The following is a 23011-nucleotide window of genomic DNA, read 5'->3' as shown; positions in this document are numbered from 1 at the left end:
AAACCTATCAGGGTTCCTTACAGATTCATAACGAGGAGCTGGATGTTATAGATGTTATAGCACCTTTAAACCTGACTACTGCCCATCAGAACTCACTGTAATTTGCATTAGTCTAGTTATGCCTACAACAGTTTTTCCACAGGAAAGAGAAAACACTGGACACTTTCTTCCCCGTGGTTACATTTCCCCTTGCTATACAAGAGGTGGGGGCTATGCTTCCCAGCATTATTAACATTGTAATGCCAAAGTTCCCCGTGGAAACAGATTCATTATTGCAAGAGAAGCATTTGTTGTCCTGTAGAGAAGTTTTAATGTTGATGGGCTTTATGTTATATTTAGAAGCATTCTTTGTTCAAGTTTGGTGATGCCAAGACCCACCTCCAGTGAGTTCTACCTTAATTCTATCATATCTTTTATACCACAGTTAATATGGAGGGTGAAAGGGGATTTTATTAGCACTGTGACCTCAATGCCCAAGCACTGAAAGGAGCTCTCAGCAGCTTGGGCAGCATTTCACTGGATGAGGGCTGGAGCAATTAGGGGCAAGGCACAATTAGACACCTGAAACATAAAAGGAGCAGTGCCAGGCTGACTGAGGTTGAGTACCAGCTTCCTTAGCCAACAGGTTCCTTAATTTCTCACCTCTCAGCACGCAGGTGGGAGGAAGTAGGGGAATGGAGTGGGTAGGTGGGGAGGAAACCACAGCCCAGCCCTTCAGTCAGAAGAGGAACCAGACCTGTGTGGCTTTCTGCCAATATAAAGCATTTTTATTCTTCCCCCAGTGCCAGCCTTGTTTGTCAGCCCTGTTCTTCGTAACACTTTGCAACTTCTCTACACATCTGCCACTTTAATTCTATTAAATCTACAGGTTTAATGTATTAAATCTAGAGAAAGTTTGCAGAGATCTCTAACTGGAGCAATTTAAAGCCAAAATCTCAGCCATTTTCAGGGTTGTGGGAATTTTTAAGGTTTTTGTTTTTGGTTTGTTTTTTTTTTTTTTTTTAGAGTCACAGTGGCACCAGTCCACTTGTCTGGGGTTGTCTCTCTTCACTTACTCTAGCTCACTCTGCAGAAGAGCTTTGTCTATTCAGAGCAGGAAAATGACACACTATTTCCATTGTTATGCCTCTTGTTAAGGAAAAAAAAAAATCAGCTCCACAGTTTGAAGGAAGCAGTGAGCATGAAAGGAACATGAGCACACACACGTGAACAGTGCCAGAATTACTGATCACAAGTGGGTGAGCACAGTCTGGAGCTGTTCCTGTCATATCAGTGCATAACAGTTGTGCCTCAGAGCTAAGCAAAAGGGTAGTTTTTCCCTACAGAAAAATGTAATGTTTCCTACAAGACAAACTGTGGTTTCACATGGAGTTATTTACAACACACATATGTGTGCTGAGCATCAGTAACATTGCCCTGGGAAATTCATGCCTGAGGCCAAACATTCACTGGGATAAGTCAGTCAGATTCCTTTTCTATAAGCAAGGGATCACACTCCAGAATTTGGGAAGAAGCAGCCACTGCATTATTTAGTCACCCAAGTTTTTGAGGTTAAGGAGTAAGAGGGAATATGAAGTTTCCATGACTCTGTGTCAGAAATTGCACGTGTACAACACAGTGACACAATTGCTTTCCACTGAAGAGAGCAGTCTAATATCACAGCAGTTATTCAAAAACACAGAGCAACTACAAGCAGCAAGCAGAGTGGGGAAAAAAAAAAAAAAAAAAAATCGGATCTGTTTGGTCCAGGAAGCTTAAGACAGAGGGATGACTTTGTTAGGAATAAGATGGGCTGTTCAGGTCTGGGAACAGCACCTCTGGTAAAGGAGCACCCATGGAGTTACTAATCCTTCCTCCTGGGACGGGAGATTTTGTCAGGAGGTTCTGAAGCTTTGGTCAAGCCCAACACCCACTCCTTGGGATCCCACCTTCTTTTCAGCCCAGGTGCCACAGTGGCAGATCTCTTAGATGAAAAGTAGAAAGAAAGGAAAAAAAAGGCTCCACAGAGCATTTTACCTGCAGATCAGTCCTACCCTCCCTTGCTATAACTAAACCATAAACTATCTGCCCATGCAAGAGTGAATATGCTGGCACACTGCCAGTAGTTACTCACTTCTCTGGTGTTCCACCTTTTCCTGAAGCAACTGGCAAGTGCTTGTTAAAGCTGCACTCACATCCCTGAGCCTTTGCTGCTCAGAAATGGCTTCCTCCAACTTGCTCTTCAAGGATGCTGCTTCCTCACGAGCGGAGTGAAATGCTTCAACTTGATCCTCTGCCTAAACACAAAAAATATTTAGGGAAAAAAAGAAAGGAATTAAAAATAAATAATAAATAAATAAAAAAAAGGCTGCCTGGCAAAGACAAGGAGCCTCTATAGTTCATGTAAATGAAACCAAACTGCATCTGTTCTTTCTCAGGAAGTGATAAAGCTCCCTCTGAACTTCTGCATTTTTACGTTGGGGTGGACTGTGTATGGAAGCTATTTTTGGGCGCTTTTTTCTCTTTTCTCTTTTTTTTTTTTTAAGCCACCACAAATATGCAATGCTGCCTCTTTCATCAGCAAACTGTTGTCACCACCCCCTCAAATTTTACTTCCTCTGCTGGTTCCACTTTTGCAGCGAGGCACACCATCCCGAACACGCGATTTCCTCTCCCAAGGGCAGCCGCACGTCGTGCGTGGCCTTTGGCATCTGCCTCTTTCCTGCTCAGAAGGAACTGGACTGTCCCTTACATGTCTGCTGGCATCCTTGAGCTGCTTCAGAGCTTCCTGAAGCTCTAAACCAAGGGCTTCTGCCTGGCCAGCAGTTTCTTCTTGTAGCTGTTTGACAGTTTCTAGCTCGTGTTGCCTGCAGGGTGACAGCAAAAACCACAACCCGTTACTGACATTTTGGGGAGGTCATGCCCAGGAGATGACACAGCCTGGCTGTTGAGACATGCATGGAGAACCACAGTCAGCTGTGACATCCTCCAGACACTGCCCAGTACCAGGGACTCCTTGCTGAACACAATTCACAGAATGTGCTGAGTTAGAAGGGACCCACAAGGATCATCCAGTCCTGCACAGGACCATCCCCCAGAGTCACCCCCTGTGCCCCAGAGGATCATCCAAATCCTCCTGGAGCTCTGGCAGCCTTGGTGCTGTGCCCACTGCCCTGGGGAGCCTGGTCAGTGCCCAGCCAGCCTCTGGGGGAAGAACCTTTTCCTGAGATCCAACCTGAGCCTGCCCTGACACAGCTCCAGCCATTCCCTGGCTGCTGTCCCTGGTCCCCCCAGAGCAGAGCTCAGTCCCTGCCCCTCCTCTGCCCCTCCCCAGGTAGTTGTAACTGCAGTGAGGTCTCCCCTCAGTCTCCTCTTCTCCAGCTGAACACACCAATTCAACCCAGGCTGACAGAGTTTTTCTATAGCAGGAAGGGGATGGAGGTTTTTCCCTGGTGTTTCTCCAGCTGAACCAGTCCCAGACAGCTGGGTACCATAATGGAAGCTTGTGAAACAGCAAAAGGACTCAAACAGCAAGAGATTAGTGAGGTAAACTTTTGCAATTAGATAAAAAGAATGTGTTTTCTCATGCTTTGGGAGAAAAAAGGATTGGATATAAGTTAGATACCCTGGAGCTATTAGTGCAGATACAGAGCTTCATCAGACTCATTTCCTAGTGTTTGAAAGGGCATTTCTCTTGATTGCAGACAAATGCCATCAGAACCACTGCTTAAGCCAATGGCTTTCAAAGAAACATCTATTTTTGATTGCTGCAGAAACCCTTTGCCCATTTCTTCTCTAACTCACCTTCACTTTTTTTCCTGTTGCTACCCCCACAAAAATTTTTAATACAGAGAGGCACAGCTTTAAGAAACCAAGGCACCAGTATTTTTATCAGCTCCTTTCCAAGTGAAGGGAGAGCATGTGGGAGGCCCACATTGACAATGTTCAGTGAATGGTAAGTCAGGCAAGAGTGTGGCACAATTGCTTCACATCAGCTCTTGGGGCTGCCAAAAAACCACCCCAAACCCAGGTAAAGGCATGCAGGCAAAAAAATTCACATTTAGCATAGGATAGCAGAAGCTGACACTATGAACCAGCCTGGCTTCCCCAGAGACAACAAAATTCAGATCCGTTTTTCTGGCACAAACCAGACTATCTATTTTCCAGAATGTCTGAGGAAAGGAGAGAGCAGACAGAGGTTTGCACCTGCTGTTATTTGGTGCTCAAACTGACAGAGAGTAGGTTTAGATTGGATATTGGGAAGAAACTCTTTGCTGAGGGAGGTGAGGCCCTGGCACAGGTTGCCCAGAGAAGCTGTGGCTGCCCCATCCCTGGAAGTGTCCAAGGCCAGGTTGGACATGGCTTGGAGCAACCTGGGCTAGTGGAAGGTGTCCCTGCCCATGGCAGGATGAGCTTTAAGGTCCCTTCCAACCCAAGCCATTCTGTGATTCTCTTTGTAACATCAAAAATCATAGCAGCAACCATGTGCCAATAAACTTAAAGTTTTATTTTTATGTTTAATGACATAAACAACTAAAGCTTTGGGAAACTGAAACATCACACTGCCTGGGCCCAGCAATTGTATCCCAAAGCAATAATACCTGCAGGGTATATATTTTACAGATCTTCTGCTTCACACAAACCCAGCAGTTTATTTAATGGTTGCACCTGCTAGATAGGCAGGGCCCTCTTGCTTTAACTCCTCAGTCTGTGGTCTCCCTGGTGTTTTCAAAGACATCTCCAAGACCATATGTCAATTCATACATAAACCTTAACTCCCACATAGTGTAAACGTTGTGCTAAAACCAAATCCACTCTGCAAAACAAGTTCATTTCCTCTGTGGAAAAAAAAAAAAGTCTTGAAAATTCACTAAACTTTGTTTCACAAAACAAAAAAACCCACCAAACAAGTCAAAACAAAAAAACTAAACAAACAAAAAACAAAGGAACCACCAAAAACCAAAATAAGAACCAGCTCCAAAGCTCCCCCCAGAAAAGACACACAGGCTTTGAAAGGGTACCTAGCAGAGAGCTCTTTCCTTAGGTGGAGTTGTTCTGTCCTGGTTCTCCTCAGGTTTCCTGCCATTCGAACAAAATCCTTGTCTAAGGTCTCCTTGCATTTTTCCAAGAGCTGAAGTTTCTGGATCCAAACATGTTTTTTTTCTCTTAGTTCTTGCTTGAGAACCTGTGGGATTTTGAGACCGAGTTGCCATGTGGTAGGAGGAGGAAGAGAGACAGAGTCAACCAGAGCCTCAATTTACATGATGAGAATTGATTTCCCTGCTCCACCACTCAGAATCCTCACCTACATCCAACACTATTCAGCAGCAAAGAAAAAAATTCTACCACAAGTGGTCCAGATACAGCAACAAACCTGCCATATTTCATAAGAGGAAGTTTTAATAATGACTATCTTGCAGGAAGCCCTAGAAGTGATAATTTAGACTTCTGTGATCTTTTCCTCAAAGTACAACTAAGTCCACTGCTACCAATTTGGGCTTGTTATTACAGCAAAATAAATAAGATACCCCAATAAATCCCTGTTTCAGTTTGTCATACGTGCCTAGCAGATGATCTGCCCAAGGGACGAGCCCTGTGACAAAGGCTTTCAGTTTTACCTCTGGTCTGTAGGAAGAAAAGGGGAAAAATTAAATTCTAGGTAGCATTGCACCCTCTATTTCTCTGAACAGTGACTTGCAGCATAAAGCAGTGAGAGAGAGCACTGGATTCTTCTTCCTCTGACTTTGCTCAACTGAACACATGAAATAGTGTCCTCAGCTTTTACAGAATGCCCAATGAGAGTCAAACAGAGGTCAGGAAAGAATGAGGTTTATATTTCTGGGCTTTCACATCAATTCTAAGGGGAAAACATCAATCCTACAAGCACAGGCCACCTTATCTACTTGCAAGTTAGAGTCAGATGTTGTTCGTGAGCTTCATACAAAAAAACCCCCACAGCATATCAAGTATGCTAGGAAAAAAAAAACCAAACAAACAACAAAACAAACCAGCCTGAGCAGTTTTTGCTGATAAGTTTTCTGGGATGACATGGGATGCGAACCATGTGCAAGTGCCCACATCCTGAAGATCAGTTTCTCAGCCAAGGCAGGCAGCACTTACTCTTAGAAATGACGTGGTTTTGACACAGAAGGCTTATCAGGGCACATGATAAGTAGGAGAAGGGTGAAGAAGATTTTGCTGTCACTATCTATATATACACTTAAATACATGTATATATGCACAAAAGCAGAGGCACACTTAAAATCTACTTTATGTATAATAACCTTTAAAATATACTTGAAAACACCAAACTCCAGCAAAATGTGTCCATACTATATTTCACAGGGAATGGTGGGGAAGTGTTTAGGCTTCAAGTGATGGTCGGTGGTCCAAGATTTAATTCATTTGTCAACAAAAGCTTTCTCTAAGGCTGGAGGAAGCTACTGTGAACCTGTCTTTTTGGGACCTACCTTTGTTCAGCTCCATACACCAAATTTCCCACATGTCTGGCTTATTCTAGCTGAAGGAAGACAATATGTTTGACATGGAGTCACTTCCCATTCCCATGGGACCCTGAAGGACTGGGCCTTTTAATTTTAAAGCGTCTTGTTCCTCCTTAATCCTCTGCTATCTTATTTTCCAAATCCATTGCTCTCTAAGAGCCAGAATAGGATTTACTTGCCATGATCAACTCAACCCCCACACCTAAAGTTTTTAGCTTCACATGTTTAACAGGAATGCGATCCCAATGTAATTTAAAAAAGCATTTTTCAGCTCTGACAGCTTCAAAGGAGAAAATTTTTAGTCAAGATCGAAAAGCTACAGCAATTCACGAGCCAGCAGCTTCCTAGAGTCTACCTAAAGTCCCATCAGAGTGAAGAGACCTGGATGCTTGTGCTTCCTCTAAGAGAAAATTTTCAGGATTTACTTAAAAAAGAAAGAAAAATTTAGAAAAACCTTGCTCCAGGACTGGATGGCTCCCAGCGATTCCTTCAGCCTACCCAGAAAGGTGAAGAGGGCCAGCTACAACACTCTGCAGCACTGGAGGGAAAGGAGGGTGGTTTTCTGCCTAAAGAACTAACTTCAAGCAGCACATACCATGGTGCTACCTGCTGTTACCCAAGTGAGATGAATTGAGGGGTTTGGGAGCTGAAAGACAGTATTAATACACAGAGTTTTCTGTAGCAGTGTTCCTCACAACAGATTAGAATGAAGGAGAGGGTTGGAGAAAAAGCTACATCCAATAAAATAAAAATTTCAGAAGCTGTGCTGTCACAGGGAAGGGGAGGAGGGAACAAGAGCAACAGAGTTTAGTCGAGTCCACAGGCACCTGCTACCACATGGGGAAGATATTTTTGCCAGTTAGCTTGAGCAAAAGTCTTTACTTGCAAGCCTCACAGGAGGTATAAGGGGTAGGAGAAACACATTATGCAAGATTAAGTTGTAAAACATGGTTTTGTTGAAACTTTTCCTGTGGAGCATGCCCAGCAAAAGCAGAACTCTTCGCCTTTCAAACAAAGTAAACCCTCTGAAGGTTTTGGTTTGGAAATCTGGTTATAAATGCTACATCCCTCCTCCTCTTGTACCATCCAGAACCACAGTCAAGTTCAGAGCACAGGGGAAAATGGGTTTGAGGCACAGAGAAACATGCAGTGGGCAGAAAAGATCTCACATGGTCATCTGACCTCATTTTCCTCTCCAAACTGACTGGCTTCACTTGCCCTTTCCCTCAAGCATGGTTTTAACAAAGGCAGCTCTTGCACAAGACAAGTCAGGAAAAGCATGACGTGTAAGTGACGAGCAATCACCCCTTTCCTCCTCAAAACCAAGGGTAACAGATGCTCTTTCTCTCCATACAGCCATCTCCAACCAGGTCATAATCTCAAGTAATTAATATACAGAATATTCAGCAATAAGATACCCACCTTCAGTTTTTGCACAGCCCCACCAATTCACTAAATATCTTCAGAGAAACAGTTACTTACCACAAGTTTTCTTCCCCAGGCTTGTTGCACGTCCCCATCAGGATCTTCTACCCACTGCAATGAAGCCATGACAAGCTCCTCCACTTCAGAGGCTTCCTCTTGCTAAAAAAGAAAATCAAACCTAAAACAACAACATCCACCACTCTAAACCAAATTCCCCAAACCCTGGCATTTTAATGCTGCCCAGACTTACCCATCTTACAAGTTCCAGTGTTAGTACCAACTATGCCCCCCCTCCACACCCTCGAAGCAACTATTCCTATTTTCTGAAAAGGTGCAAACAATCTGATTACCAATGCTTGGAGAACTCCTAATTAAAAGGCTGATAGAAAACCACATCCTTATTCACATAAGCTCTGCCACTGACCAGGTTTTGCATGAGAGTCTTAAATTTTTCTCCCCCGTATTCAGGCCCCTGAAGTAAAAGCAGCACTTCACGGTCCAGCGTCTCATCCAGGGTCGTCCATTCAGTCTTGATAATCTTGGAAGAGATGGAAGAGCCAGCTAGTTCATTTTGACATCTCCTTATTGCAAACCAGCATCAGTGACATTTAGACTTTCCTGAAGTATTTCCTGCGCCGTATTTACCAGAAGGTCAGAGCTACCAAAACTTGAAGCTTGTAAAAGCTTTTCAAAACAATCATGTCATGGGCAATTTAAAAAAAAAAAGAAAATTAAAAAAGTCTGCCAGCCAAGCTGCTGAGTGACCCAGTGTAAATATTCATGTCAGGGTAGGCAAGAGGAAGTCAATAATTAGTTATCTTTATTCAGAAGAGGCTCTACCAAGTGGTGAATAAGCAGAGCCCTTACTTGCTTTACAGGTGGAATTGTGTCTCATCACAGCACTAGAGAGGCAAACACTGACTCACTGTGGCCCTGGGGAGCTGCAATATGGGACAACACCTTAACTTTTGAAGCAATGCTGCCTAACCAAGGACAACTCTCCTTCCTGGGCCTGTAGTTTAAGTCCATTATTAGATTTTTTGTTGCTGTTGTTTGCAAACTCACCCTGTACAAAAATAAGTAGCTGCACAGTGAAGTCTTACAAGAAAAATTACTCAAGAGTATATATTTGCTATCAGCTGACAACAATCTCTCTTTAATAATTATTAAGCTAGCTTTGAAATTTTGGATTTAATAATTTGTGCACTGTACAAGTAGTCATAAGTAGTTATACTGTAGTAGGTAATTCTGATTTTTTTTTTGAAGTCCTTTAGTCCAATCATTACTGTCCATTCCAATAAATAATTTATTCATTTAAATATATTTGGCTTGCCATCCTTAATCCCATGGAGCAGAGCTTTATAAAGGCTCAATTACACCCACATAAACTTTTGGACATAAAGTGTTGGCCAAGTCTGGGAGCAGGATTGGATCCAGCTGCACCTGGATCCAGCCTCCTCTTTGAGAAGGAATTTGGAAAGCAAGGGAGTCCTTTCTGCACCTCGTGACTCAACAGGAGGGTGTCCCTGGTAAAGCTTGTCCAAAGCTTCCATTCTGCCCTCCACAATAAGGTACATGGAATTTGGTTTTGTCCAGTAGTTCTGGAGCACTGGAAAGCCACAAGAACAGTAAGTTAAAGACCAAATTTCCAGGGTTTTGTCAAGTGTGCCTGATCAAAAACAGAGCTCCCAAAAGTCACTAAACCACCTTCTGGGTACCCTGCAACTTCAAACCAACTGGCTCAACTGCAATACTGATATTAAATATATCTAAATATATTTGAATATGTTTTTCTTCTCCTATCAGCCTTCTTCTGCCAGCTAAATGCACAAACTTAGCCCTTCTAGATTTACTTTCTTAGATCTACAAGTGCTTTGTTTGCTTTCCTTTGGACTTTCTCCAGCGCTTTCAGGACAATATTGTAACCTTCACATTCTCTGCCTGCATGCTGGGATTAATGGCTTCAAATTCCAAGGTTATCTAAATCATCTGCAGGGAATGAGCTTTGTTCTGCCTCTGCTGATGCAGGCCAACTGGGAAGGGATTCATTAAAGCCTTAATTCATACCTCTGAAGACTGGGCAAGTTCCAGCTCACAGTGCAGCGAATTCATCCCTTCAGGAATACTACTGTTGTATTTGCACAGCAAGGGGAAACACAACCCATTTCTAAAGGAAGAAGGGAAAAAAACTACATGTCAGTCCTTCCTGACTTTTGACAAATTGGATTTCCTGGGGCTTGTTCACAACACTCACGAGATCAGCTCTTGCTGCATGTGTTGCATGTTCTCCAGTAGCTTATTTTTTTCTGCCCTCAATGCCTAAAACACACATGGGGTTTGGTTAGAGGGTCAGTTTGCCAGGCAGAATAAACACAGGATATCCAAGCTTTCCCCTCACACAGGCAGAAACTAAACCCAGTCCCATACCTCTATTATTGAGGAACACTCCACAATGGTTAACTTCAGTTCCTGGATGTCCTGCTCCTTCTGCAGAGGTCAGGGAGAAAAAGAACCAAAATAAAAACCACTATATTCAATTCTACATCCCAGCAGTAATCTGTATGATTTATGTTTGAGCAGTAATCTAATTATATAATACAAAAATAGTTGCACATTTAGGAAAATATAGTCACATTAACAGAATACCTGGCACATCAACTAACAGAAAGCGCTCAGATGACCTTTTCTACCTAACTTCTGAAATTAAGGAGGCAAACACTCTTTCCAGGTGCTGTACTTTAACTTATTCCTCACCTGGTTTCAGCACTAGCAGATTAAACTAGATAGAAGCACCCTAGTTTTAGCTGAAAACAAGGACTATATTATACCTGGCACGAGTTTAAATCCCAGCTGACCTTTAAAACAAGTTACAATGTTCTGAGTTAACTCTCATTATTTTTCCATGATGAGTGTAGCACTCTGTAGATTAAACATCACCTTATAGAATCAGGCCTTCAGTCCTGGCAGAGAAAAGTGATAAAAGTGCTAAAGAGTTATTAAAATTAAAAAAAAAAAAAGTGTTTTTCTATCTTCACATCCTTTCTACAGGCCTGTAAGAGAAAGGTTGCCACAATAATTTTTACTGACCATCAATCCTATCCAATCTACCCTCAGACAGAGGGGCCACAAGAATAATTTTTTTTAAGCTTACAGGTAAAACCTTATCCCACAGATCATAATGATTACAAGCAAAGTGAGTTTTCCACACCAGTTTCTTCAAAATTATACAAAACAGTCATATTTATCAACATGCAATCTGGCAGTCTACTTTCAAAATTCCCATTTAGTCAATAGACTAAGAGAGACTTGCTAAAATAAAATGATACTACAGAGCTCACAAAAGCTCTGAATCGTTCAAGGAGGAGAAAGAGAAAGCTACTTTTTAAAAAAGAATGTAATAAATTTGTACCCTCAAGCTACTTCGGGGGGGAATAAATAATCAACAAACCAAAATTATTAAAAGACTCAGCTACAACGTTATCAGCTGCACCACTTTTTTACTATTTGAATTCAGCTGTACTAACTTTTGCAGATAGGGAGTTAAATATTTTATCAGATGATTTAAAACATGTTCTGCTAAATAGAAACTGCCTTGGCCTAGAAGGCAATTTGCATAATTCATTAATCCAGAGAATACCAACACCTTTGTGTAGTCTTACATCTTTTTTTTTCCAATGCAAAATACAAATTTAAAGACCTCAGAAATGCTAACTCTTCCGCAAACCTACATAGTTATACCTTAGTAATGAAAGGACAAATGTGCTTTTACACTGGGCTCCAAATCACCATTTCTAGTTTGACACAAAAATTCAGTTTCAGTAAGAGACATAAAGGAAAGGATCTTCTGCAGGTACATTCTTTTAGCAACTGTTGAAGGAAGCAGCCTTTAGGAGTTTCTGTACATTTTTTTCTGAAGTTTGCAAGTTTGTTTAAATAGGTTGTGATAATTTTTTTTGCCTTTTTTTTTTTTTAATAAAAGCAAAATGTTGAAACCTTTAATTATGCTGGCTCATAACCAGGTCCTAAAGCAGAGCTCGCCTACTTTGAAGCCATTTATAGGATCAGGTTCTGCAGTGTGAGAAGAGTAGAAACAAAAGTGCCACAGTGAATACTATTGCCTTGCCTTTTTACACATCATCCCATGGTCAGCACAGAACAGCAACCTGGCCTAGTGGAATGTTCCCTGCCCACGGCAGGGGGTTGGAATGAGATGATCTTCCAGGTCCTTCCAACTCAAACCGTTCTGGGATTCTGTGATTTGCAGTTAAGACAGTAACAAAGTAAAAGCTACAAACCTGGATCAAGCTTGCCTCTTTATTCACCACAGTGCTCTCACAGAGATTTACTTGGATCTAAAGAATGAAAAGATCAGAAGTGATTCCAGTCATCAGCATGGATTATAATACAACTCTCTTCCTACTTCCTTCCTGGAAGGGAAAAAGGGTATCAACCTTCCTAGCTTAGAAACATCAAATTATTCTTGGAATACTTTGTGTGGTGTTTCTGAAAGTACAAATCTCATACTCAGTGAAGAGGGAAAGTGTTCTCAGCTTTCACAGCCACCTTTGTTTCCTCTCATGTCTCCTGACCAAGACTTCCAGCAACATCGCCCAAAGCTTGACTAATAAATTGTCTCAAATTGTGGGGGAAAGGTTTCCTAAAAGCTTAACTTGGAGGAACAAATGAAACAGTTTTTTGCCTCCAGACAGCAACTTTCTCAGTCAAAGCTGTCACACTGTCCAAGCTATGATTGCACTGCAGTCCCTTTATATAGACAGCTTCAGGGCTGTTTGCCTTCCAGAAGTAGAAATATCCCCCTCAACCAGACCCAAGTAAACTATTTCATATCTTTTTATTCCTCCAGGAGCTGAAATGCTTACTTGAAGTTCTGCTGCATTTTTAGACAGCTCCAGAATCTTCTTTTGTAGTCCGTCGGTGTCCATGCTACTCCTAATATTCTAAGGCAAGATGCAGAGTGTTTAGGCACAGCTGAATGGATTGACAGCTTCTCCTTGAAGAATCCAGGCAAAAAATATGACATCTCCACCCCCAAGCTGCTGCCTACTCTCAGACACCACCAGCATTTATGTGGTACAGCACATTGTATGTGCTTGCCCCACTAAAACTGCCTCTAATCCCTTTTCCCCCAATTTCTCCAGAGCACAGGTGAAAGAGAAAACCCCAAAATGTTATTTATAAGCATTAGCAGGCCTAGAAAAACTAAAGAAAAACTTTCAGGCCTGCAGCAATTATTTTTGGAAAGATGCTGTTTAACAGCTATTTAGACTTAGGAGCTTTTCAGAAAGATTAATCTGGAGGTGCTTTTCATTACTGTGCAGTATTTAACCTCTTTGTTTCATGCTGAATAGTCTGAAATACAGGCTGTAAGCGGGTGTTAAAACAGTTTAAACTGGTTTATAAAATATTTGCTTTAATGAAGTAAATAAAAAGTAAGAATGAACAGCTGTCCTCTGAAAAAACAGACAAAATCCAAGCCTAAAGATGCAGCCTAAATATCCTTTAGCAGCATATTCCCTACAAGCCTCCTGTAGGTGCTTGGCCAGTGTCAGTGGATCCATCTGTGAATGGAGACCCCCAGCCACTGCATATTTTCAGTGTTACAGCTCCATACAGGGCTTAAAGGAGGGAAACAGAAGTGAATATGAAATTAAAAGGTTTTGGATAGAGATTGTTTCAGTGTATTTAGCTGCATTAACTAGAAATATATGGAATTACCTATAAAGCTTTGAAAAAAAGGGAAGGGAGGAAAGCTGCTTCTCCCTGCCCCCATGTTTCCCTAACCTTATATCCTTACTTACCCACAAAATGGAAAATCTGAAGGACAGTGCAACTTCAAGATATAAAGTTTTATGACAAGTCATCCTTGTAAAACATTGGATAGTTTGATAACCTACTTAGCATACCAGGCTTTAAACGTTTTATTTCCTAATGGCAAAATTTTAGCCAGGCAAGACCATGTAAAACCATGATTTATTTTTTTACCTCTTCCTGGAGAGAAGTAACTTTGATGTTGAGAGACTGATTCTCTTTTTCCTGATCAGGTTTATTAAAAAAAAAAAAAAATAGAAAAAGAGAAAAACAAGAGTTGTGTCAAGTTCAACAGTCAAAGCCAAACTAAGACAAAAAGCAGCTGACCACAAACACATCCAGAGCCTATCCATGTGCAAAGGGTTGAAACAGCACAGCTTCAACTACAAAATTCCAGTAATATTTTTCTCTCTCACCCCACCTCCTTCTCAAATGGTAAATTATGCATGAAATCTCAAATTAAAGCAAAACAAAGAGTATACACATACTACAGCAGGATAACCCCAAAACTCCTCATGTTCCTGCTTGGCATGGAACACTTGTCCTATCTCCCAGTCCCTATGGACACTGGCAATAACCTAGGGGTGCTTTGGAAAATTCCTCTTTTTTTTGAACTCCTGAACTGAGTCTCCTGCCCCTGCTGGTTCACCAACTTCAAAACAGAAGTTGCTCAGTGATGGCAGTAAAAGAGTTGCTGCCTTTAAGCATAATTGTATGTCAGACAGACCCTTTTAATAATTTTCTTCATTGTAACTGAAAATAGTGTAAAGAAATTTCCATAAACGCTAATAAATCACATTTCAAACACCCTTAAAAGGCCTCCGTACCCACTGGCACAGTTAAAATTGCTCTGATTTCAGCAGCCTGAGGGGACGTGCCACTGTCACAGCAAGGTGTGAGGTGCTGGACAAGGTAAGCCAAGAAATAAGAGCACGTACAAGTTGTTTGTTCTGCCAGAGAGCCTGCTCTCTCTTCTCTTCTGACAGGTTCAGATTGTTCCTTACTTCTTCCAGTTCTTCTTCCAGTGATTTGGCTTTCAACACATAGTGCTGGATGCTGCACAGGGGGAGGTAAATCCAGAGAAATTCAGCCAGTTCATGTTGGTCATTAGATAGACTCGAAATACGGTATTTTCAGAAGCCACCAGCAACTTATTTTCTGGCACAGACACTTAACAGGTGAGCAACTACCAAGTTTAAGCCTTTTTGTCCAGCAAGTTCATGGACTCACGCACAGTTTATCACCACCTTTCATCCCAGCAAGGGATGAAACCCAAGGCAAACACAGCATCCAAGACAGGTGGATGCAGACAAAGGCACGCTAACAATTTAGCTTGTTACAGTTAAATATATCGTGCTACCTGAGCACATAAACTCATCCTTATGATGAGTTAATACTACAAGTATTAATTCTTCATAGTCAGCAGCTGCAAGAACCATTTCAGTCAACTTTTCCAGGATAAGCTCCGCATCATTTTTTTATCCCGATCTGATACCCCAAAACCGTGCATATTTATACAGCCCTTTTCCAGGCTGGCTGTATCACACAGAGCATCCCAGAGCAGGTGGTCCAGCATAAGGGCATGTGCCCCATGCCAGCAACCCTGCAGGATTCTTGCCTTAATCTCCCTAGAAAATACCAGGAATGGTTTGGCAGCTGACCAAACTATCACATTTTAATTAATTAGGTCAGAGGAGCGCCATGGAAAAGGTTTGTACTCATGGCACTGATATGTCCCCAGGCTACAGAAATACTAAGCAAGGGAGACAACTCACCTCAGTTCCTCAAAGGAGTAGCAAAATAGCTCTCACACACTCATTTTTCCTCTGCTTGGCAACGAGTATGTGATCTAGGATTGGAAGCCTTCCAGTGCTTAGCTGTTCTCTTGGTAATATTAAGCCTTTTTGTTGTTGTTTTGCTTGTTTTAGTTCGCTTTACCCAAAGATTTTGCCTGTGTGCACCCTCACCCTGCAAGAGCCAGGCTCTGAGATGAATGACTGATTTTATAACAATGAAAGAAGGTCTATATAAGGAGGAACAGGGCAGAACAACCAGGCAAGAGAGTTAAACCCCACAGATACTACAGAAAGTCAAGAAAACTGCTGTTATGAAGCACTGGGGAGGAGAAAAGCATTAAAGCAAGGTTGGACCATTTGGAAGAACATAACCCTGCCCATGGCCATCACTGCTTAGACCTGGTGCCCTCAGGGTCTCCCACCTTTTAAGTTGTTGATGTAAATGCTCATTATCTGCCAGCAGCTTGTTGTTGGTCTCATCTGCAGCTTCCAGTGAGAGCTTCAGCTTGTTGTGCTCTTCCTGAAGCTTATGGATTTTGTACTGCAGGTCAGCAACACAGCTTATCAGGTCAGAGGTCTCCCTGTTCCAGCAACAAAGCCAGGAAAGATTGAGAAAGGTGATTTGATGCAATTTATGCTTTTTAAAAATCCTGATGCTGTGCTGCACTGATTAGAGGGGAGAGGAGAGCCCACAGAGGACTTGCAGTGCTGCACTGTCCAGTCATTCGCTTTGCACGGAGATGGCAGAATATCTTCAGGTCAGTTCTCCAATTTTATAGACACCAAGAACTCTTTTGGTTTTAAGCACTTTTTTTTATGCTGCCTGCAACTGAAATACGCCACCAGACAAGTGCCACATCTGGATATCTATTTTAGAGTGTCTTAAGCTTTTACTAATCACCTCTTAGGTCACTACTAATACTTTTGTATTAGCTCCACAGTTTCCTGGATCCTTTCTTTTCTCCTAAGCCATTCTCCACTTATACTCTCAACCAAAATTTGAATGAGGATCACCCTTTTGAGATCCTGAGAAATTACAGGGAAGCATCAGAAAGTAGATCTTGAATTTCAGACTATGCATAAACTGCAAATGAAACTTCTGGTACTTGTTAACAGGTGTAACTACCAAAAATACCCAACAAACTCTCTACCACAAGAAAAACAACCCCAAACAAAACCAAAGGACCAGATTTTGAGGATGTAATGTCTTCTTATTGTTGTACATCTAAGAATTTGTTGGAGGGAAGGAATCAGTTTAAACAGGGAAACATATGGCAAATCCCTGCCCACAGGGAATTGAAAAGGCAAATGGACAGAGAAGCACCAAGATATCAGTAGGAAAAACCACCAGTGTGTTTTCAAGTCTGAGTAGAAGCTGTGAGGAAGAAGGTGACAGCACCAAGAGCCACTGGAGACTGAGGTCAGCATTAGGAACTCCACCAGCACAGTGCTCAGGAACAGTGGTTCCAGGGATTTCTGTCGAGTAATTTAAAGCCAGGAGCACTACATTCTGAGAAAGAATTGCTTAAATGAACTTACATGTCTCCTCTAGACACATCACCCCCAAAGGCCTCCAGGCTTCCTGATGTAACATTCATCCGGACATATGTCTTTTTGGCTGAAAGAGGTGAGGATTTTGGTTATAGATTAAGAAAGGGGAGTTTTCCCTGAACAGAAACAGAATAAAACAGTCTGCACCTTCAGGGATGATTTTAGGTGCTTGGAATTCCAGGTCTTCCATGCTTGCTGATGATTCTTCAGTGGCATTATCTTCCCTGCAACAAAGAAGTATCAAAATCAGCATGACATTGGATTCCTTACCAACTTTTGTAGCACCTATGAAATTTCAGCCAAATCCCACGTTATGGACACTGTGTCCCAATACCATCTTCTTTCTAGAAGCCACAGAGGAACTTTATACTCTCCTGTTTTCACAGGAGACTTGTGAGGTAGGTTTATTAAAAAGCCATTACCATTTTCTCTTGCGGTCTTCGATCCACTCTCCCATGACCGCATGATACGTTTCCAGGTCCATGGAGACATCCTTCTGGTCTGGGTCCAGCATGTTGCACAGCTCTTCAAGACCACTGTCTTCTGATCCCCGACTAGTTGTGTGCCTCAAATAATCGACTATCTTGGAAACTGCCACTTTTCCTAAGACAGAAACCGGTGTCAAGTGCCAGATTCATTATAAAAACCTGTACAAGGCCACGCTGCCGAAGTGCACTGGATGCAATTGCCCTCAAGAGCTGTAGGCAAGCAATTGATCCCTGCAGTTGTACTGTGACCTGGAAAAAATGAGTTTAGAGCTTTTGGTTGGGGTTTTTTTTTTTTTGGTTTTGTGTGTGTGTTTGTTTGGGGTTTTTTGTTTCATTAATGGTGGGGGTTTGTTTGGTTGTTGTTTTTTTTTCTAAGACAGAAGTGTGAGAATCAAGTTTACCAGTTTTGTGGCCTTCAGTTTAAGAGGAGCAAGAGTTGACACATTTGCTGTGCTATTGCTTTCAGGTCTCTTATCAAGCCCTGTGATTGCCATTGTATTATTCTGCCAGACTACTCTTTTCTCTATGTACTACTCAAGGCCAGGTTGGATGGGGCTCTGAGCAACCTGGTCTAGTGGAAGGTGTCCCTGCAGAGGGTTGGAACTGGATAATCTCTAAGGTCTCTTCCAACCCAAGCCATATTATATTCTATGATACTCCCACTTTTAGACATGTTTAGGTGCAACTGGGAGGAATTCTCTCTTGCTCTGAAGTTCCAGAAAGTTCTTTTCTAGCAGGAAAAATGCTAAAAGAAAGAAACAGTCCTTTCCAATAAGGGTGTGTGCTAGAAGAATGTTGGTCCTCTACTTCCCCTGCACTAAAATCCCGCAAAGATCAGCAGGGAAGGAGTCAGGCACTGTGCAGAAGAGGCACAAACATTTATGGATTTATTCTGTGTCTGCCACTCATAAGCACCTCACTAAGGGAGTCTCAGCACAGCAGGGACTGGCATTTTTCAGGAGCCACAACAGGATCTGAAACTTGAAAATCCAAGAGAAAAAAACAGAGCAATGAAAAGCCCCTGGCAAACCTGTATGTTCTGTGTCACATGCCCAGAAGATTGTGGTCAGTAGGTCTTCCTCAGAGATCAGGCTCACATCGTCGGCTTTGAACTCCAGTATCTGCCTCCCTCCTATGATAAAATCAGTCTGTTATTGTCCATTTTTATTTGTTTTCATGAACCACAGCTTCTAACTACAATATTATGTTTTTAACAGCAACATCACACATGAAATACCACTGCTTGAATGATATCTTCTTAAATTTTGATATTGTTTTCAGATGATTTAAACAAAACCAGTCCCCTCCCCCCTTCCCTCAATAAAAACAGAGCTTTTACTGACAAATAATGCCAAGATCCTCTGTTTTGGGAACAGGTTTATGCATCTAGTTCTACACATGCATTTTTTTTCCCCTCCCACTTCAGATATATTGTAGGTAAATCATTATAGTTAAATTAATTTATTAATAAAACAATCCCTATAAAAATAAATAAATACAAACTCCCCAAACCAAGAGCAACACCCAAACTCACGCATGTTTTTATACTAAAGGCAGTCTACTTTAGTAGCCAAATCTCTTAATTGTGAAAATTAATTAGGATATTTGGAAAAAAGTTTGACTTGACTTATTACTTCCTCACTTTTTACATTCACATTAATATTTTTTTAGAGAAAATTTAAGACTTTATTCAGCTCTACTTGTGGTCCTATTAGATTGAAGTGACGCTAAAATGTATTGTTACTAGTTTAAATAGTAAATAAATGTCATCTATGTAGGCTGAATGTTGAGATGCCTAGGATTTTGAATTGGGAGGTCTGGTGTGGTTTTTTCCAGGATTTTTACCTCTTTCACTGGAAGGAAATGCCTTTGGCACAGGAGGTTGGATCACAGCACTGTCTGGCTTTTTATCAGACTTGAAGAAATAGAAACTTGGAGTTGATGTGAGATAGTTCTGTTTACGATGCACATCTTTAGATTCAGCCTTCCATAAAGCACACTGTCTGTTCTGAGTATTGGCCTCCTGGGATCCAAAACAGTATGGAGAACGGTTCTCCACGGGACATCCTGGCATCCAGGGGTTGCTGGAGCTCTCATTCCTTTTAATGACTGTAAAGGTGGCATCTTCAGCAGAGGAGTCAGAGACAGGCCCGAGACAAGGGGACGAGTTTGAATAGAAAACAGTGTCATTGCTGGGACTGATTGAAGCTGGGCTGGCACTGTCATGACTTCTGGAAGTCCTGCCTTTCAGTATTTCTTCCAGATTTTTTTTGACGTTGCACTGTGGATTGTCGAAGTTCCTGGACCGAAACTTTGGGATCTGCAAAGCAGGGTTGGAGCCTTGGTCCATCATCTGGATGGACTTGATCTTCCTGCATATGCTGTCCACTGGGTTGTGGTGCCGTTTCTTAGCCCCCGGTTCTGAAGACATTATCAATTCTCTTCTCTTGCAAAGTATCTGGAAAAGAATAGGGACAAGAGAGAAGAGTCAGGACAATCAACATAAACGTGTTCTTTGTGCCAGTTTATCCATTCAGCAGACAAACTGCAGCTTTCTTATCAAGTGGTTTGAAAATTCAGCTGTGACAAACCTTCTGTCACTATGTTTAGTCATCCAGAGAACCTGAAGTGGATGTGGATTTGGAAAACTTGGGAAATAGAGGCAGAAATACTTTCTGAAATCTCACTGCTTATTCTTAAATACCATAATTACGGGAGCAGAGAATGAAAATTTAAACTAAAGAACTCCCTGCAACTTAGCAGCTGACTCTTTGGATTAAAAGAAGCACCAAGCAATGTTACTCATACCAATTTATCCCAACCTGAGTACTGGGGGGGCTGTGGGGAGGCAGGAAAAGTGAGACCAATAAGATTTTCACCCTTTCAGTGAACCTACAAGAAACAAAAAAAATCAAAACCCAGTGTTTCTTCTACTAATTAGCCACACCAAGAGCTATCAATGCTACCCCACAGGGAATTACCCAAACAGCATACCCTGCAGAGCCACTTCATCCTAATTGTATTTTTATTATCTATTCTCACAGGCAACATTTAAAAAGGCATTTGCTATAAGTATGTGTGTGACCAAGGCATGGGAGGTGCATTTTTCAGATGACTGAAAGTTAAAACTGGGTGTTCCTGGACTTGAGCTTTTAAAGACCTCCCAAGGAGAACATGAATGTTGTATCCTATGGATTACCACACACAAAATTGGAAAGATACAGGTTTATGATTTCTTGAATTAAAAATTTGGTACTAGAATGAGAAGTGCTACATAGGGAAAAACATAACCACTTTCCCACAAAAAAAACCCAAAAACAGACTAACAATCAGATTTTCACTATTTCAGACACTAGGTTTGCTGGGAATTAATTTTAGAGCAACAGTTATAATTTCATATTTGGTGTCAACAGTTGTTTAATATTTATACCAATCAACACTGCAAGTAATGAACTTTGACTTCCATCTGCTCATCTTTAGATGTCCTCATCAATGTATGACCACAGTTTTTATATAAATAGGTGCATTGCCACGTTTCAAGTGAGGTTTCCATGTCTACCCTGGAGAATTACAACCACCTTCCCTGAACTGAGCATGTGGGAGCTTTCATTGGACACTGTCCCACAGCAGAATTCACTCAGAGTTTCTTATCCCCCCCACAAAAAAACCCCATCCTGAAACACCAGCACTGAGAAAGGCCATCCACCAGTCAGTGTAACCCAACTGGCCTGGAACAGATCTTTTAACCAAATCTTTGTCACTGGAAAGAAATTAAAGGAAAACGAGCAATACTATTGGAATTTACCTGTGACATTGAGATGTTGTTAAATAATAATAACATCCCAAATGAAGCTAGATGAACCTCCCAAGAATCAGATTTTAAGCGATATTTTGCACCCAATGTTGCAGCTAAATATTTTCTCCCACTCTAACATTTTCAGCTCCTCAGCTCTGAAAGTATTGCTTCTCCACAAGATTGTACATAATGTTTAAGAACAAAAAACACAAGCAAACAGAAAAACCCCACAGAAAACAAAACACAACACTCCTTTTAAAGTAAGAATCGGGGAAGCAGTGAAGAGTTCAGTGTATGTTAACTGTGTCACGTCCCTAACCAACAGAAACCATCCTCAGAGAGTCCAAGGTAGGGTTTTACTCATAGCCAGCCTGTCAGAGCAGCACCATCACAGCCCAGCCTTCTGTTACAGGCAGAGGAACATTAAACTCCAGCTTTGTAACTAAAGCTCATGGGGAGGTGTGTGAGTGTGAGAGGGACTAACGTGGTTTTCTGCAGAGGGAGAACACCAGACCCCTTGTCCCTGCACAGTACAAATACCAACTTGCCTCCACAAGGATATAGATTTCACTGAACTGGGTCTTTTTCCTCAAACTCTGCATCAAGAAATGAAACAAAGAAACCTCCCCTTCCCAAGAAGTTAGATCCCTGCTTTTCTTTAAGGTAGAAAAACTAATTCCTTTCCCCAAAACAGCAACATGATTCACTGGCATATAACACAAGAATTGCCACTTGTATAATCTTGTGAAACAAGGAATAAAATCATATGTAAGTATTTATTAATCTAGATTGCAATGGACATAAATACTCAGTGTTCTACTTAAATTGGTTTATTATAAGCTGCCTACATGGCAGCCAGTTAGTTTTATATATGCAGAGGCAAGATACCCAAGATTATTTTTCTATTGTTTTTTCTGCAAGTGGTAACATTTATCTTAATGAATATGCCCTTATCCACAAAAATATTTAAAAAAAATAACAACAGTAAGAAGCTCAGGAAAAAAAATTAGATAAGAGATTGCTTTTAATTATGTCTGTTTTAAAATATTTACTCCTTAAAAACAAATGCCAGGAAAGCAGAGCAGTCTCCTATATTAGAGACGCGTTATTAAAGGTGCATTATCTTTAAAAAGTAGATGCATTATCTTAAAAAGAAAAACTCCAAAAAGCACTGCAGTTAGATTTAGGTATGTTCTCTGAATATACAGAAACCTTCAAGCAGATAAATGTAACACTCCACTAAAGGATACTAGACTTTTTATCTGCAATGTTTATTTAGATGTCACTTACAATGCCTCACAAAAAGCAAACAAAAAAAAAAAAAATCACACAAAGAAAAAAAAAAGCCCCTTATACTTACACTAACATGTAGAAAAATAACTTCAGTTACTCTCTGGGAGAAATAACACAGCTATTTTATCTGTTCTCTGAGCAGCAGTAGCTGTCTGAACTTCAGTATTTAAACGACCCAAGCCAATTTCCCATTGGCTGGAAAATCACCTTTAATAAGGTACAATTGTTGCCACTCAGCTCCCAGGCTGAGAGGGATAACCAGCTGCAACCAGGTGTTAATCAAGCATCAGGCTCCAGCTTTCCACCCTTTTTACTTTTTTTCTCACATCTCACCTGCAGCTGTTCAATTAA

The 23011-nt window shown here is 41.3% G+C and overlaps 1 protein-coding gene across 1 annotated transcript in view; it reads right to left on the bottom strand.

Annotated features, from left to right (window-relative positions):
• IRAG2 (inositol 1,4,5-triphosphate receptor associated 2) overlaps positions 1-20002 on the bottom strand; it is a 37152-nt gene extending 17150 nt beyond the window's left edge. The window contains exons 1-18 of the mRNA XM_064654154.1: positions 19417-20002; positions 18602-18703; positions 17506-17686; positions 17231-17307; positions 17072-17150; positions 15955-16113; positions 14675-14792; positions 13911-13961; positions 12788-12865; positions 12203-12259; positions 10335-10394; positions 10162-10226; positions 9975-10074; positions 8314-8445; positions 7965-8066; positions 5001-5164; positions 2732-2846; positions 2114-2276 (exon numbers count right to left, since the gene is read on the bottom strand). Of these exons, the coding sequence (XP_064510224.1) occupies positions 2114-2276; positions 2732-2846; positions 5001-5164; positions 7965-8066; positions 8314-8445; positions 9975-10074; positions 10162-10226; positions 10335-10394; positions 12203-12259; positions 12788-12865; positions 13911-13961; positions 14675-14792; positions 15955-16113; positions 17072-17150; positions 17231-17307; positions 17506-17686; positions 18602-18703; positions 19417-20002 (2389 nt within the window). The remainder of the gene's footprint in view (positions 1-2113; positions 2277-2731; positions 2847-5000; positions 5165-7964; positions 8067-8313; positions 8446-9974; positions 10075-10161; positions 10227-10334; positions 10395-12202; positions 12260-12787; positions 12866-13910; positions 13962-14674; positions 14793-15954; positions 16114-17071; positions 17151-17230; positions 17308-17505; positions 17687-18601; positions 18704-19416) is intronic.
• Between the last annotated feature and the right edge of the window lie 3009 nt (positions 20003-23011).

The sequence above is a fragment of the Pseudopipra pipra genome, chromosome 5, assembly GCF_036250125.1.
Source record: "Pseudopipra pipra isolate bDixPip1 chromosome 5, bDixPip1.hap1, whole genome shotgun sequence".
NCBI lineage: Eukaryota > Metazoa > Chordata > Aves > Passeriformes > Pipridae > Pseudopipra > Pseudopipra pipra.
This window is presented reverse-complemented; position numbering and strand designations above follow the sequence as displayed.